A 16,811-nucleotide genomic window follows, 5' to 3' on the forward strand; every position below is an offset into this window, starting at 1 on the left:
CTAAAAGGGCTGTAGGAATTTCCTCAATATGTTTATTTATTTGTTTGTTTATTGAAGCACTAAGCTTGTGCATACTGGGAACTCTTCTATCAATGAACTATATTCCCAGTTCTTTGCAAACTCTTTTTAAAGATTGAGGCAGGGTCTTACTACGTTGCTTGGATGGATCTTGAATTCCTTAGGTAAAGAAAGCTGTTCTTGAACTTTCAGTCTCCATGTTCAAGCCTCCCAATTACTTGAGAGTACAGGGATGCATCACCTGGCCTGCTTCCCAATATACATTGGAACACAGTTTCAGGACTTCAAAATTCTTAATGTCATAATATAAAATGCATTGGATCAGAATTCTACTAAGCAGGCACATGCATTCAAAGACTACAAAAACAGACATATTAGTAACACAGGGATATAAAATCTTCCTCTACAAGTAATCATTAATTCTTAAAACAACAACACTTTATTTTCCTTGAATTGAAAAATGGAGTTGTCCTGCAGCAAGGTATAGTTCTGCCTCTCTGCAGAAACAATTCCTGTAAACACACATTGATTGTATTCATCAACTAGTATTTTGCAAGGCATTTTAATGTTCCATAAGACTACTATGCTTTCAGGGAAATTTAATACACAAAGTGAAGTGTGAATTTCCCTTCGATTTGAGACATGCTCAATAGGAAGATGTTAAAAGAGTTAAATTACAAAGCTAAGAAGCAAGTCAATCTACAGTTTCTTGCACCTGCATCAATGAACCTTGTGTGAACAAACTGAAAACCATGTAAATTAACTTCAGTAATTAGGAACAAGGCAAACATGATACAACTTGAAAGTCACCACTAATGCAATGTATTCTTGTAATTCAATTAATGCATAAGGAAACATTAAACAAATGCTAAAAGTTAAGATGGTGGGCATTTGGAAATACTTCATAGTGAAAACATAAATGAGACTTGCACATACATGGTTTTATGTTTGGAAAGCGATTTTTTGCTCTGTTCCAAGGGAGATCAGCATCGGTTGAAGAAAGATCTTGAAGAAATTTCGGTAATTCCTATGGGAAAAAAAAAGTCATTGCAAAGTTTAAACTTGGTAAATACGAAATTCTGCTTCGTAAAACACAATTCCTTATTCTAAACCCTTCATTTGTTTAGTTTGTATGTATATGTTCACGTGTGTGTGTGTGTGTGTGTGTGTGTGTGTGTGCATCTACATCTTGAAGGGTAGGGAACAACCTTGGGTGTCATTCCTCAGGGGCCATAGGTCCATTTTATTTTATTACTTTAAAGAAAAATCTCTCATTGGCCTGAGGCTTACCAAGTAGGTTATACTGTGTGGTCAACTAGCCTCAGGAATCTATCTGTGCCCATGTCCCCAAATCTGGAATTACAAATGATAGGCAGCTTTTACATAAGCTCTAGGTATCCAGTTCATTGGCCTACTGAACTATCATTCCAGTCATAAATGTTTTTGATTTTTACTTATTTTTAATTTTGTGTCACTGATACCTGAGATTGAATCCTGAGCCTTGTGATTGACATACAATCTCCATTGCAAAGCTATTCTCCCAGGCCACAGTTTTTAAATTTTTAATTAAACAACTCTATCAGAGATATGGGAACAAGGTCAAATGAATAGCAATGATTTTCCCTAAATGTCACCATTACTATTCTGAATGATTTTGATCAACCAGAATATGGCTTTTCCTTGCGATAATTTCATTGAACTCTGGAGAGCACTAAGGTGCCACATGCTACCCATGGCTTCATCAGGTGCACACAACTGTTGTTATTTAATATGTTAATGCCTCTTTAGAGAGAAGAAGAGAGTTGAATGATTTATTTTTTGTTTTTTCTCCCCAGACAGTGTGATTTCATGCCTATTAATTGGTACAACCCTGGTCATTTTGAGAAGATGTCAAAGGTCAATTCTGCACTCCGTTGGCCTCGTTAAATTGATAGTGGAATGCAAAGGTGATATTTAGAATGAGCCAATACAGATGACGGGTTGGGAAGATCTACTGTTGACATTTGAAAGAAAAATGCTGCAGTCTGTCTGTCTTTCTCTTTCTAATGCATCTTTAAGGAAGCTGGTAGAAGAAAATGTATTAATTATTTTCTTGGGCTGATGATTGCCATTCATGAAATTATTCTAATTTCTGTAATGATAATACACTGTGTTGTCCACTTTAATGTAATTATACATTATTTCTTTTTATTCAACAATTCTCCCTTCTACAAAAAAAAATCCTAAAGAGTTCTTTTCATATGGGTATATATCATGGGCAAGACTGGGTATAACCAGCAAGGCTTATTAAAAGTTAACAAAATAAAAAGACCCAAAATAACTTCCCTGTGTCAAGGTTTTAGAAGTATTGAAAGGGGAAGGGGGAGGAGAGATGTGTTGAAAATTAACTTGAAAACCATACAGTTTGGAATGATTTCACATCCAGGTTTCCATTTATAGTTTTAAGTGACTGTGCTTCTGGTGGCCCACACTTAGTCATCAGGCTGATAGTTTGAATAGCATCAGGATACTGGGTGGTCTTATTCTTATTGGGACGTACAATGCCAGTGATCTTCCTTAGAGAGGTCTTTCTGCTCCTGTTTGATGTCTTCTCAGTGGGAACAAGATAAGCAAATTATTTGTCCCTCCTTTTGCTTTTGTATTTATTCTCTATCTCTGGAATAGTTCCCCCTTTATCTTCTCATTGGGATTCAGCTCATGCTACCATTTGTCTGAGACATCACTATTTTTCTTAGTCTTCTAACCAGCGTTCAGCATTGATCCTCACATCTTTATACACATCTCAATCATGACACATGTGTCCTGTTTGAAACATGTCTCTCATCTCTACAGTTCTTACTCTAATCTGGGTTTATGTGTGGTAGAGAGTATCATCCTAGTAACTGATATTTGTGCCAAGCCCTTTCCACACATTCTATACATAGTAACTTTAGTATTCTCAATTCAGGGAGGTAGACTTTTTTTTTTTCAAATGAAGACATAGGGGGCAGAGGGATTAGGTAATTTGTCTAAAGCCATTTAGCTTGTAAATGCTAAACTGATGAATACCAATGTGTCAAACACATTGCATGCCATAGTACAAACTCTGAAGAAGAACTAAGGATAAGAAAATAGAAAATGAGTTCAAAGATTAGTCAAAATTGTGCATCCAATATATTGTTATTATAATATAATAATTTTGATTTTAAAAACTTAATAAAGCATTAGGATAAGAATGATTTGGTTTTTTAAAAACAAAAGAATAACATGGCTCCTCCCCCCAAATCTAGAATTTTCTTAATACATGAAAATACATTTGCTAATAAGACTATTCATCTACTTAGTTATGAATAATTCAATTATGTTTGCCCCTGTTCTAGTAAAATTACATGTTTGCTCCTGAGAAATGGAAATTTCTTTCTGTATAAATGCTAAGGGAACTTCACGGTTCCCTTGATTTTGCTAAGTCCAGACCAGTATTACTTAAGAAGCATAACCAAACAGCGGCAGGGGGCCCCATTCATCTTCTCACATTCTCCTTATTACTCCCTGAGAAACTGAAATTTTATAATCCTGAATTATTTAAGCCAATTGTCTGACTCTTTGTTTCAGAAGTTCACACACTAAGAAATTCACAGAAAAAAAAATAGAGGTAGACTTTTGGGTACACTATAAAATCTACTTCACTTTCGCCATGCAAAATAATCATGCCATCTCAATAAGGTACTTACGAATCTCAAAACAGATTGTAGCTCTAACTTTTACGTTTCTAAATAATTTCAATTTTATTGATATACAATACTCAGCTAATTAATAAAAATACTGTATCAAAAGAAACATGAGAAAATTGTTAAAAAGTGAAGTTATTTTCAACTTTAAAATAACTTAAACAATGAGTTCTTAGTTTTACATATCTCCATATAGGATAAAGCATTTATTTAATCATAACTTAGAAAGACTGTATTGAATGTAGACATACTTGTCTATATTCTGATAGTCCTAGAAGTTGTAATGATATTTGCAATATCTACAAATATCCGGCTCTGTTCCCTGATTATTTACACCACAAATGTACATTAAGTAGCACTCATTATATTCGGTATTCAATGTACTTACAATAAAATGCAACATGTGATCATTAAGGGCCTAAATCTGACGCAATTATTTCAAAGTAAACTACATTTACAATACTATCTAAAGCTCATACACAAATACAAACTAATGAATCCATCACTCTGCATTTCCACCTCCATCAGGATGAAAGAGCAGGGAGCTGGGGCCAGCCTGCCATTGCAGGGAGTCCTGAAGAAGATCACCTTCTCCTAACACAGTAGGTGAATACTCTGATGAGGTTGCCCCAAAGGCCACCCAGGGTAACATTACTATCTAAACAATCAACCTGGTAATTGGGTATTGATTATCAAGGCCAGAGTCCTTCATGGCCTTGCATGCTTAAAATGGACGTGAAATGTGACACAGGAAACGACTGGAGGTCTTGCAATGTTGTGACAACTGCTGGTAACATACCGAAAATTCCTCTTGAAACTTTAGGTTGTTGTTTGTGCAAAGCTCTTCCACGTGTTGCAGGAAGGACTTCTTGCTTATTGGCCTCCAAGTAAAGAAAGGCATTAAATGGAACCATGTTAGCTTATGTTCTTTTTCTTAAGGGAAACCTTGGGCACTGATTGCACTGTTAACATCTAAGCAACAAGGACCCTGTAAAACCCTAGTCACACAGTCCTTTCAAGTCAACCTGTCCTGTTTACAAAAGGGAGTTTTTCCTCTTTAAATTCACTTTCTTTGCATTCATCACACAAAATTCTTTCAATTTTTCAGTGACTTCAAAAGAAAGACTTAGCATTTTAATGAACAAAAGTTTTCAAGCAAATGGGAGGGCATGAAGTTATCATTGACTCTTAAATGCACATAATACCTCTTTGTCATACAGAAGAATTTTACACATTACAAGGTTTTAGAAGATATAAAATATTGCAGTGACCTCATTCTCATAATGATATGGCTTTTAAGCCCAAAGGAGTTTAAATATCCCCATATTACTTCCCAAGTTAAAATACAGACATGCAGGCTTCACCCCAGAGAGAGAGAAAGCATTTCTCCAGTTACCATGCAATTAGTCATGCTTTTATGATTTATATCCAGCTTAAAGGTTTTTCCTACAAACATTCAGAAAGAGAGCCACACATTAAGAGTCATTGAGCCAGTGAATCTAAAAAGTTGATATTCAAAGAGAAGGGGGAAAATTTCACAAACTTACTTGATGGATTTTCTATAACTAAGTAACCTGTAACAGAACCATGTTAGATGTATTGTGAGTGGGAGTGGATGGCTCCTTCTCAAAGAAATCTAAGTTAAAATCACAAAATTATTGTAAATCAATAACGTATAAGTACAACATGGCTTCAACTAACATGCAATTCTTAATTTCAAAATTATATTAATTTTGACTAGGTTAGCATCTCTTCCCAGTTGTAAAGGTAGCATTATCATTTAAGACAATGCATTGAAAGAAGGCTACCTTTTAATATATTGTAAAGAATAAAGAGTTAATACAGATTCAAGAAATATTTTATTTATAAAGAGTGTGGACTATGTGAAACAGAAGTTATTCAAAATTACATTATATTGACCAAATTTTGTTTCATGACTGAGTTTTGGTTAATATACAGCCAAAAAAATCACATTTTATCCATTTCAACTACTTTATGTACATTTTGTGACTGGTCATTGACAAAGTTATACTCTGAAACATAAGGTATTTTAACAGAAAAACAGATAATGCATCACACACTTAGAGATATGTTCCCTGTTAAATATCATGCACAACAAATTTGCACTGCAAAAAAAAAGCACAAAAGGCACAAACATATACACAAACAAAAGGCAGAAGGGATATTACAAATTATTTCACAATAACCTTCAAGAAAAATAATTCTTGGAATATGTGTTTTTAAAGTCATGGATGCATGAAACAAAATAATTGGATTGAAGAACAAACAAGACATGATGACTAACTATTATGAAAATTATCCCAAAGACTTGTATCCAATGGAGAAAACAAATAAAAAAAGAATGTATCTTATGACAAAAAAAAAGAGTTAATGGAACTTGTGTGGATGAAGTAGCACGTATTATGAAGCTGGATATTAGAATTCTAAGTCAGTGGTGGGCATGTCAAAGAGAAAATAGCCTCCTACTTTTTCCCAGTGTGAGCTGCTAGAGCATCCTAGCATCATCCTAACACAGACAAAGAGGTAAAGGCTAAGCTGAGGATAAGCCAGATAAGGTGAAGAGTTTCCCACAGCAACCTAAAGCACTTTTAAGCAGGCAATAGAGAGCTCCTTACCATAGCTTCAGGGATTCAGAAATGGCTAAATGGGTTGTTCAATCAGAAAAACTTTGGTTTAAGTGGAGAATATAAAACAGAGCAGCTGGAAATGTGAGGCACTGGAGGTAATAGACATATGCCATAGAGACAGGTGCAATAATCCATGCCTGTTGGAAATGTGTTAGGCTACGCAAATCTTGATTACCTGCACATGAGAAATGACTGGGATCTTTGCAATTGAGACATCCATTTTCACACTACTGCCTGGAAATGGGAACTCTTGATCTGAATGGAGATGACAGATTCTGTACCTAGCAGAGCCAAGATTAAGGCTGGACTAGAGAAATGTATTTTATTTGTATACTTGAACTCGGAGATGGATGCTACTTTGGGGGAAGTCATGAACAAGGAATTAATAAAATCAATTCATGTTTGTGAAGAGATATGAATATGAATAACATGAAGTATAAATAAGCAAGACCTAGAAAAAAGGTAGTATTATTCACATTCTTGCTTTTTCAGTAATGAACTCTATCCTTCACTTACAACTTATAAATAAGGAAAATATTATTTTTCTAAGGCCATTTTTTTCTCAGTGAGAAATTATAAATTTCCTTTAATTTTACTCTTTATTTTTCATGAAACATTCCTCTATAGATTCTAATTTTAAATTTCAACAGCTAACTATGAAATTGGATTGTGCATTCACGCCTCATTATAAAATATGATGATCTTACTGACTTCAAATATTACTCCATCATCAGCTATGCTCTCTTGAACAGGTTTCTTTCTCCCTTCCCCCTCCCCCCTCTCCCTTTCTCCCTCTCTCCCTCTCTCCCCCCTTTCCCCCTCCCTCTCTCCCCCTCTCCCCATCTCTCCCTCTCTCCGTCTCTCCGTCTCTCCGTCTCTCCCTCTCTCCCTCTCTCCCTCTCCCCCTCCCCCTTCTCCCTTTCTCCCTCTCTCCCTCTATCTTTATTTGGTTTTTCAAGACAGGGTTTCTCTGTGTAGCCCCAGCTGTCCTGGAACTCACTCTGTAGACCAGTGTGCCCTCGAACTCAGAGATCCACCTGTCTCTGCTTCTCGAGTTCTGGAATTAAAGGTATGTGATACCACTACTCCATTAGCAGGCTTTTAATGTTTTGGTACTGACCTTGACTACACATCCACCTCACATGCTGTTCCTCAGATCCTCATTTTCTTCTAAGGGTCCTTCATCTTAATTCTATGTGCTTTATCCACAACCAAATTCTACTTATTTCTTAATATCTGATTCCAAAATTAGCGCCCAGTGGGCCTCATCTAATGGCAAAGACTAGAAAATAATGTTTTCTTTCTGTGCTATCTGATTTCTAAGAACAAATAACGTCATACTGTGTGCGATAGATATTTTAGTCCATGTACTAAGAGTGCATGCATTTATATTCATATATACTTGACAGTCCAGACTGAACTAACACTCAGCTTACTTGATAATCTTCATAATTTATTGATAATAACAATGAGCCATTATTAAATATAAAATCAAGACTCCAGACACACTGAAGGCAAGTTAGAAATGCTCTAGCTATTGTGAAATGATACTGGAATTGAATGGATTTTTTCACTCAATTCTTAGGAAACTCAATTTTCAGGAGGTCATAAACTAACATTTGAAATAAGTATAATCATTAGATTTACCAATAACAATTAATGAACTCTTAATAAAGCCCCTATATTTTTTTATATTAGGTCTCCTAACATTAAAATATAGCAGCTGCTAGACACTTAGAAATAGAACAACAAAACTGTGTTTGTCTTCTCAAGTGAGAAGAAAAGAAAAGAAACTTCCTAGTTATGGTAGGACACACCTTCCGTAGCAGCACTTGGGAGGCTGATGCAGGATGATCTCAGGTACGCTGCTACAGCCCCACAAATGAAAGAGAAGAAAAAGAAAGAAAGAAAGAAAGAAAGAAAGAAAGAAAGAAAGAGAGAGAGAGAGAGAGAGAGAGAGAGAGAGAGAGAGAGAAAGAAAGAAAGAAAGAAAGAAAGAAAGAAAGAAAGAAAGAAAGAAAGAAAGAAAGAAAGAAAGAAAGAAAGAAAGAAAGAAAGAAAGAAAAAGGGAGGGAGGGAGAGAGGGAGAGAGGGGGGGGAGAGAAAGAAAGAAAGAAAGAAAGAAAGAAAGAAAGAAAGAAAGAAAGAAAGAAAGAAAGAAAGAAAGAAAGCAGCAGGAGGGAAGGAGGGAGGAAGGAAGTAAAGAAGGAAGAAGGAAAGATGGTTGGCTCAAATATGGCTTTATTTTCTTTCCTATCACTTACTTTATCTAAACTCAATAACATTTTTGTAATCATTTTTCACAATTATCTTTATGTTACATGAGAAATCGGGCTTCTCAACTCCTAAATTTTTGGTAAATTTTAGTTTATGCTTGTGCCACAATTATATATAAATCAAAAACTTGAAACCTTTATACAAGTAGCTGAAATAGAGAAGGTAATTTAGAATGTATACCCAGCCATCTCAAATAGAAGTTTGATTGCTCCCTCTTGTTGATGTCTGTACTGACCACACCATTGCTCTGATTCCGTAGCATCATGTAATGTGACTGTATTTGATTCCTGTGTGCTATATAGCTATATTTCTACCTTAGATGATGCCATTTACATAATAAATCATAAGCAATATTAATTACTAATAATAAATAATAAAAGTAAAATTTGTTTATCTTCAAGATCCTGAATTTTTATTTTTACCAGAAAAATATTAATTTGGAAAATGTATGGGTAGAAAAGAAGGTGTGACCAACTGTGAGAAAAATACATTGATATGTTTATCACTGATAGAATAATTGAATTCCTTGTAGACATAGACTGGTTGTATAGGCCTTAAGAAACTCACTGAGATTGTGAGTAAAACCCAACAATATTAGTTCAATAGTGATGCATTCAAATAGTGATCTAAGGGGGCATCCACACTCAAGTAAAGCATTTAATTTAATTAAAAATTTAAAACTTTTAAAAACTGTTGAATGAAACTCATTTTCACATTAGGACAGTGCTCATATTCACTTTTGGTAGTGGGGATAACTGTCAAATTATATTAAGTTCATTTAGTAGATAAATCGAGTTTGGAATTGGCCAGATTTTTGTAAGATTACAGACCACTTTTCAATATAAAGGGCTAAAAACTTTTATTACATAAATCTTTTCATTACCTAAGTTCTAGCTGCCTTAAATCCTACGTCTTTCAGTAGAAAGAGTATTATTTCACAGCTCAGTTCATTACTTGAAGGTCTATCAGAAACTTAAATTCTGCTCAGATTACTCTTATGGACCCAGAGAGGAACCATTTATTTATGTTGGCAGTGGTGATGAAAGACCATATTGTTGGGGACTCGGCTTTCTCTCAAGGCCAATTAGTTGAAATCTACAGGGAATTAAAATATAGCGTTTATAGAGATAAGTACACAATGAGAGTAGAGAAACAGCTCAAATCAGCATTAACAGTGGTACAGGACAAGATGAGAAATTTGTTTTACCCCCTTAAGCAGCTTAACAGGGTTAAAAATAAAATAAGATAAATTACTGATTTGATAAAATATATGGATTGTACACCAAACATGTCCTAACTATTCAAATAACAAATTAGAGAAGAATCTCTCCAGTAAAATGTATGTTAAATTTTCTAGGTTTTGAGAAATACTGGTTTTGTGAAATTATAAGATTTTTTTAAATAAGGTTTTACTTTATATATTTCACCAATCCTAATTATTCCTAGGGTTTAATCAAAGTGATGATATTCTGTCATTTGTCCGAAGTATCATCAGTCATGATTTTAGATAGTTCTTAATTCCTTCCTACCCTAGTGTTTTAAATCTGTTTGGGGCTTTTTTTCAAATCCTTTCCATCCTTTTGGCAAATCAACCAGTAATTGTTCTGTGGGTCTCAACAAAAATTAAAAAGATTCTGAGCATTGGCTGTTAACACTGATTCAAAGGCATCATTTCCTAAGGGAGACATAACCTTGCTCAGGGAGCAATCAGTGACAGACAGGTTGCCATTCCTCTCATTCAGGCAAGGGGAATGGCATCTAGATGAGATAAGAAGGCAGCATCCTTCCTGCTGCCAACCAGTTGAGGTGAGACTCCCAGCGCGGCAGGCATCACACTTGCCTTGTTACAGAGCCACTCTACATTAGCACATTTGAAAACCAATTCTTGCCAGATGTTTTATTTCACTAACTGTGGGCCCAGATTATTTATCTCAAAAGCAACTAGACAGGAGCAGACAGTCGCGAGGAGAACTGTGCCCAGCTGTGTTAAGACATGGGCCAATGCCCTCAGTGCAGATGTAATGGAAAGGAAGCAGAAGACCTCACACCCTGTGCAAGAAATCTTCTGCCCTGAGCTATCTGCAAGGGTTGCAGGTAAGCAATGGAAGCCCTGGGTAAGAGCTGAGGAAGCACCACAGAAGTCGTATGTAGAAGATGAGATCCACTACCATCATGTATTGGATGGGAAGGAGTCATGTGAAAACTGATTCAGCCAAATACTAAGCTCAGCTCTTTCAAGGGAAAGACCCAGTATGCACCAATTCTGGGAGAACCCCTGAGGTACTAATTGCAGGAAGGGAAAACTACAGTAGAATCATTCTATTTTATGATGATGCCAAGCATTAAATTAACCAACCAATATGTCATGAATCAACAATTCCCCAAGGTCAGCTTATAATGTTGGTTAGAAATAGATAGTTTATGTGTAACATGATCAATGAAGTCTTTAGTCTAAGAGCACCTTACATTGATAAGCATTATGCTAGCAGGGAAATTTTTTGAAAATGAAATGTTTCAGCCGGGCGGTGGTGGCGCACGCCTTTAATCCCAGCACTCGGGAGGCAGAGCCAGGCGGATCTCTGTGAGTTCGAGGCCAGCCTGGGCTACCAAGTGAGCTCAATGAAAGGCACAAAGCTACACAGAAAAACCCTGTCTTGAAAAACCAAAAAAAATTAAAAAAAAAAGAAAGAAAATGAAATGTTTCATAAGAAAATGAAATGGTTCATAGAACTTCTAATTCTGTCTATGTTAACCTGCTTGCTCCCTTGTTAAACTAAAATAGAATAATGCTATTTTTAATTCCAAAATATCAAGTGTGCCTAGAGCAGAAAAGGCCTATTCCCTTTTACTTTAATCACAGCATATATTATACATTATCAAGTTCGATGGAGGGAGTCCTGGCATCATGTTGCCTTATGGTTTATGGATATTCACTCCTTTCTAATAGGTTTGTGGTTTCGAAATCAAATGCCATTTCATCCTCTGCTTCCATCCAAACAATTCACCTCTAGACGTTTATTATCTCTAGAACTCTAACTCAGCTGTGTGCCATTCTCTGCTTTTATTAATAATATTATTAATAATTTCACGCTGCTATACTTGTGCCAGGACACAAATGGGATTACCAAGCATTAGGGTAGTTTCTGGAAGTGCACGTGGTTGGTTACCTACTGGACAGGACAGAAACTAAAGTTTCATAAACGATAGTTAGAGGACAGAGGACAGGAAAAGCCATCGTGTTGGTCCTTACAGATTGACACCTGTGCTTGGAGAAATGGGCTTGTGTGAAGTATTCTCCATCATCACATGGGACATTAAACTCTTATGTCACATAGATATGGTAGGAGAATGAAAAGCCTGTGAAGAAATCTAGATGATAACCCGATTTACCATCAAAACCATCCCATCATAGGAGCACAACATATTCTCATGACATACACATTGTAAGTCAATGTGCATTTTGGTAAGAATCTTACCATGGCAACAGCATGCAGTCTTAGAGAGAACACATCACAAGAAGAAAGCGTTTTCTTTTCTTTCTGGCCTTGGAAAGAATGGCATATTAAGCAATAAAATGCTCAATATCATGTATTTTGAAATAGACAGCACACCACCTGGCAAAACCAAAATAATCACAGCAGAACTCTGCATTACCACACAACTTACTGGATGACAAAAATCTCCTTGCGTCTAAAGAAAAATGAAGAGTATCTGGAAGTAAAGATTCATTATTCATTTAGTGCACAATACCACATTATCTTCTATTTGCCATTCTGGGAACATGGGCATTGGTTATCTTACAGTTCAGTTTCTACTTGCAAGGAATTGTATTATGGACTCAGATATTTTTGCCACTGTTTACAAGGAGTTTTTAAATTCAGAACAGATGTGAAACTAATGGTCAGAATCTGGCAAGCAATGATGGCAATCTATGTGCAAACAGTTTTACATTTAGTTCCTTGTGTCTATTACAGCTTATTTTATTTTGAAAAAGCACTTCATTTTGTAGCTCTGGTTCATCTGGAAAGCACTATGTAGACCAGATTATCTTCAAGTTCAGATATCTGCCTGTCCTTGCCTAACAGGTTCCAGGATTAAAGACTTGCACCACCAAACACAGAAGATACTTGCTAAAGTCAAAATAAAAATTACTCTTCTACACTAAAATTCTAGTTTTTTCAAATTTTTTCTACACTAAAAACTTGCTTATAAAAATAGTAGCTATTATTTTGTTAATTTCTATATATGAGAGTAGAATAGTTTTTAATTTTACAAATATAAGTAACAGTAACAATACCAACTGCATCTTGATATATAGTTTACAAAGCATATTCATACAATTATATTATTTATTAGATTAAATTATATTTTTAAGTAGTGGAGATGAGTCTATGGCTTCAAGATAGGTAAATAAGTTCCATTTGACTTAGTTATTTGCCCAGAATTTTTCTTTTCTTTTCCTTCTTTCTTTCCTTTTTATTTTGTTGCTGTTGTTTGTTTGTTTTGTTTTTTATTTTTGTTTTGTTTTGTTTTGAGACAGGATCTTGTAAGTTGTACAAGCTGGTCTTGAATTCTGACTAAGGTTATAAAACATTTTCTCACCATATCTCTTAAAGTTCTCATAGAATTAGTGGGTACTAATTTGTTTGCTCATTATTACTTCTTCTTTGGGAAAGAATGTGGAGAATGAATCCTTAAACTCTTTGTGACGCAGAGTGGAATATAATTAAATAATAAACATTTATATAATATGATGAGTTTTAAAATATAAGCACATGGTAGAATGCATACATGCTAAATAATTTCATAATATAAACCCTCAAGTCTTCAGCATGATGCGCTACTAAGCATCTTGACTTTGTTTATATCAACCATATAGCTCCTTAAAATTAATACTGTCCTTACTGGCAAATGCTTTCTCTTGGACAGGTGAAGAGATACAGCACTGAGGATAGATGCAAGCTCACTGGAACAAGAAAACACTGGAACAGTTTGGGAGAGTGCACCCATGACCTGGGTAGAAAACACATTCAAACTGGTAGATTTCAAGGACTTTGTCTTCCTTCTTGCAGAAAGTTGGCATTGGGCATAAGTACCCCGCCATTTAGGGAGAAAACCTGAGCTCCTTGACTCTTCATTTCCAGAATTAAACCTTTATTTCTGACTTAGAACATAGTTATATTGTGAAGCGCCTCACAGACTTCAATGGTTCTCAGCAGTCCACTGATGACCAGCTCCCATGCAAATGTGCCTAATGCACTAATTTTCAGTCATTATTTTTTTAACCTTGTCTTACCTATCAGTGACTTTACCAGCATGAAAACTTTAATGATTTTCTGTACTAAATCCAGCAGATAATATTTATTATGGGCCATTGGTATATATAAGTCTTTTTTTTTATTGTTTCAGAATGGATGGGACCCAGCTCTGTGAAGGATATGCAGCAGTGGATAAAAAGAAGAAAAGAAAGAACGTAACTAAACTCTGCAGTTCTACACACAAATGGTAAAGCAAAAAGAATGGAAATTAAAGTTTCAATTTCTTTACTATTTGAATAATAATTTTCTGTGATGAAGAAATAAAATACACTTAAAATATTCTTTTGATCTTTTAGGTTTTAACAAATATCGTGATATGTAGATAAAATAACACGAAGCAGGAAAATCAATAAAGAGCCAAAGCCCTTGAATTATAAATGCCCACTAATAAAGAATTGGTAGAGACCTGGCCTACATTTCTATGACTCGAAACCTCTCTGTAGCTGCCAAGACAGTCATTACCAGAATAAAAAGTCAAAAAGAAAACCACACAGTTTCCTAGCTGTGTTGAATGGTAAGAAGTAGAGAATGGTTATGCTCTGAAAACACACCACATGTAGGAAAGCTACCCCAGCACTAACGTTCGCTGTCAGGAAAAGTGACCTCAATGGATGCCTTTTCTCATGTTAACCGCGCCCCCCCCCCACACACACTTTACTGTATTGAACTCCTCAAGATCTGCTTACTGCGGATTTCTACCAGGCTCAATAAAGATGCTTCAAGACAAAAATAAAAATGCTCATAAAGAATTGTTGTGACCTTCCTGTCATTTACAGCAGGATGGCAAGATTCCACTATATTTTTCAAGCAGCTCAAATTAATGTCACTGAGAGATTTGAGGTTATTCCCTTATACACATTCAGAAGGACTGTGGCCAGCCTGCTCCTGTGGAAGAGACCCAGGGATTGAGAAGAGAGTGCAAAAAGAAAGGAGTGCTGAAGTTCAGTTGGTCCACGAGGGAAGAGAAGACATGTCTACTGCAGATCACGACCCTAGAGGACTAGGAGGTGAGCTGGAGTTGATGATGCTCTAGAATTCGGTAATATGTTTTCCTGTGGAGGCTATGTTGGGAAGCTATTGTTCTCTTACATATAGTTTTCTTATATAAAGACAAACCGACTATATACTAGGTAATACACAATTCTACACACAAGCCTTTAGAGTGCCCTCCTATGATGGTAATAGAATATAAATAATTATCAATATGTCAAAGTTAAAAGGTTACCCCACAAACCAAGTATCCTTAGAATGTAGTGACACCGAATAACTCTCATTTCCTAGGGTTTGGGAGGACCTCCCTAGACAGCACATCTTCTAGACATGAGAACAGCCTGCTTATGAAGCTGATCTATCAAATGAAGATCAACTTTGATAGGTAGTATCCACACATTACTTTTGATGCTCAATATTTTAATGCCACCTTGTAAAAATTAATTATAACTTTTAAAATGTCGAGAGGGCTTTGCCAGTGCCTTGGAATAATCATGTGCTTAATAAGAACCACATGTTGTTGGAGTTCACGAAAGTGTAAATTTAAGAAAGTCTCATGACAGCTTTTATTAAGTATTTGGGAGATTATTGTTAGACAATTTTTTAATTGTGTTAATACTATAAACAGTTTAAATGCTTTTGAAAAGATTTAAACTTATTTTTTAAATGTCATAGTTTGCTACAATGATGTCACTCATTCAGTACACACATTGATATTTCTCTTTCTAAGGTAATGTGTTTTTATTTTGCATTGGTTTCTAAATTCTAAGTGAGTTTAGAAGTATAAATGCCATATGCACTATAGACCTTCATATAATTTTATGCTGAAATGAGGAACTATGAGCAGAGCTTTCATAAATGGTAATAAATGGCATAACAACAGCAAGCTTTTATGAGCATGATTAAATTAAACTTAAGATAAATATTTGTGGACATTTCTAGAAAATCTATTATATGAGGAGAGTTATGAAACAAAACATTGAAGATTTAATGCATAAAAATATCTCGTCTCAGGGAAAATGTCTTGTTTGAGTACCATAGTCCGAGATTCATACTGAACTCAAAATATTAGGAAGATTCACTGAGTCTCCGTGCAGCAGTGTGTAGAAGACGGAGGTTACCCTTTGAAAGAAGATCTCTGTGACCCGTGTAAACTGGAGCCCCACAAACACTTCCAACAAGCATAGGTCAGAGGAGGGTCATGGCTCCGGGCCCTCTGTACCTCCGCTTGCCCAGAGGAGTGTGCTCACCGCGTTAATCTCTCGTCCTTCAGTTCCAAGTCTGCCACCGTGATGAGCTGGTCCAGCTTGAATTTAGTATCAATAATCTCTGCCTCCCGAGGAGAGTACGTACCACCTTCTTTCTGCTTCTGTCTAATTCTGAAACAAGGGCAAGGCAATCGGTGTACGGTCATGGAAAGCATGGCAGACTAGGTGCAGGGTTTTCTTTTGTTTGCTTTTTTTTTTTTTAAAGCAAAATCATTTAGACAAATAATTTTTTTGTTCTGTGTGAACTGCCCCTCCTCCCTTTAGTTGCTCCCTTATTATTTTTTTTTTAATCACCAAAGGAAAATGAAATGGAAATAGCTAAGGACTCTGAATATTGGTGTTAAAAATCAGTGAGTCATTGTTTCTTATAATGGAACATTTTACATGTATCAAATATATAAATTGGCTTTTTAATTGTCTCATTTAATTTTCATGGATATATGAGGTATAAAATATTATGACTGTTTTATAATCAGAAAACTCAGGTTTAGGCTCAAAATTGGGCAATATGACCTAGAAAACCTATCCAAATAATTGGGCTTTTTGTTTGTTTGGTTTTTGGTTGTTGTTTTTTTTTTCAGAAAG

The 16,811-nt window shown here is 35.6% G+C and overlaps 1 protein-coding gene and 1 long non-coding RNA gene across 3 annotated transcripts in view; one reads left to right on the forward strand and one right to left on the reverse strand.

Annotated features, from left to right (window-relative positions):
• The window catches only part of LOC121823703 (uncharacterized), a 59,903-nt gene extending 43,675 nt beyond the window's left edge, over positions 1-16,228 (forward strand). Inside the window, exons 2-3 of the long non-coding RNA XR_013045513.1 lie at positions 1,854-1,964; positions 14,060-16,228. This is a non-coding gene — a long non-coding RNA (uncharacterized LOC121823703). The remainder of the gene's footprint in view (positions 1-1,853; positions 1,965-14,059) is intronic.
• Positions 1-16,811, reverse strand: part of Ptprq (protein tyrosine phosphatase receptor type Q) — a 194,034-nt gene that overhangs the window by 21,635 nt on the left and 155,588 nt on the right. Inside the window, exons 35-38 of one of the 2 annotated variants that reach the window (XM_042263333.2) lie at positions 16,209-16,337; positions 5,273-5,299; positions 4,525-4,606; positions 955-1,045 (exon numbers count right to left, since the gene is read on the reverse strand). In XM_042263333.2, the coding sequence (XP_042119267.2) occupies positions 955-1,045; positions 4,525-4,606; positions 5,273-5,299; positions 16,209-16,337 (329 nt within the window). The remainder of the gene's footprint in view (positions 1-954; positions 1,046-4,524; positions 4,607-5,272; positions 5,300-16,208; positions 16,338-16,811) is intronic. The other variant, XR_013045512.1, reaches the window with a different exon arrangement.

The sequence above is a fragment of the Peromyscus maniculatus genome, chromosome 18, assembly GCF_049852395.1.
Source record: "Peromyscus maniculatus bairdii isolate BWxNUB_F1_BW_parent chromosome 18, HU_Pman_BW_mat_3.1, whole genome shotgun sequence".
Taxonomy (NCBI): Eukaryota; Metazoa; Chordata; class Mammalia; order Rodentia; family Cricetidae; genus Peromyscus; species Peromyscus maniculatus.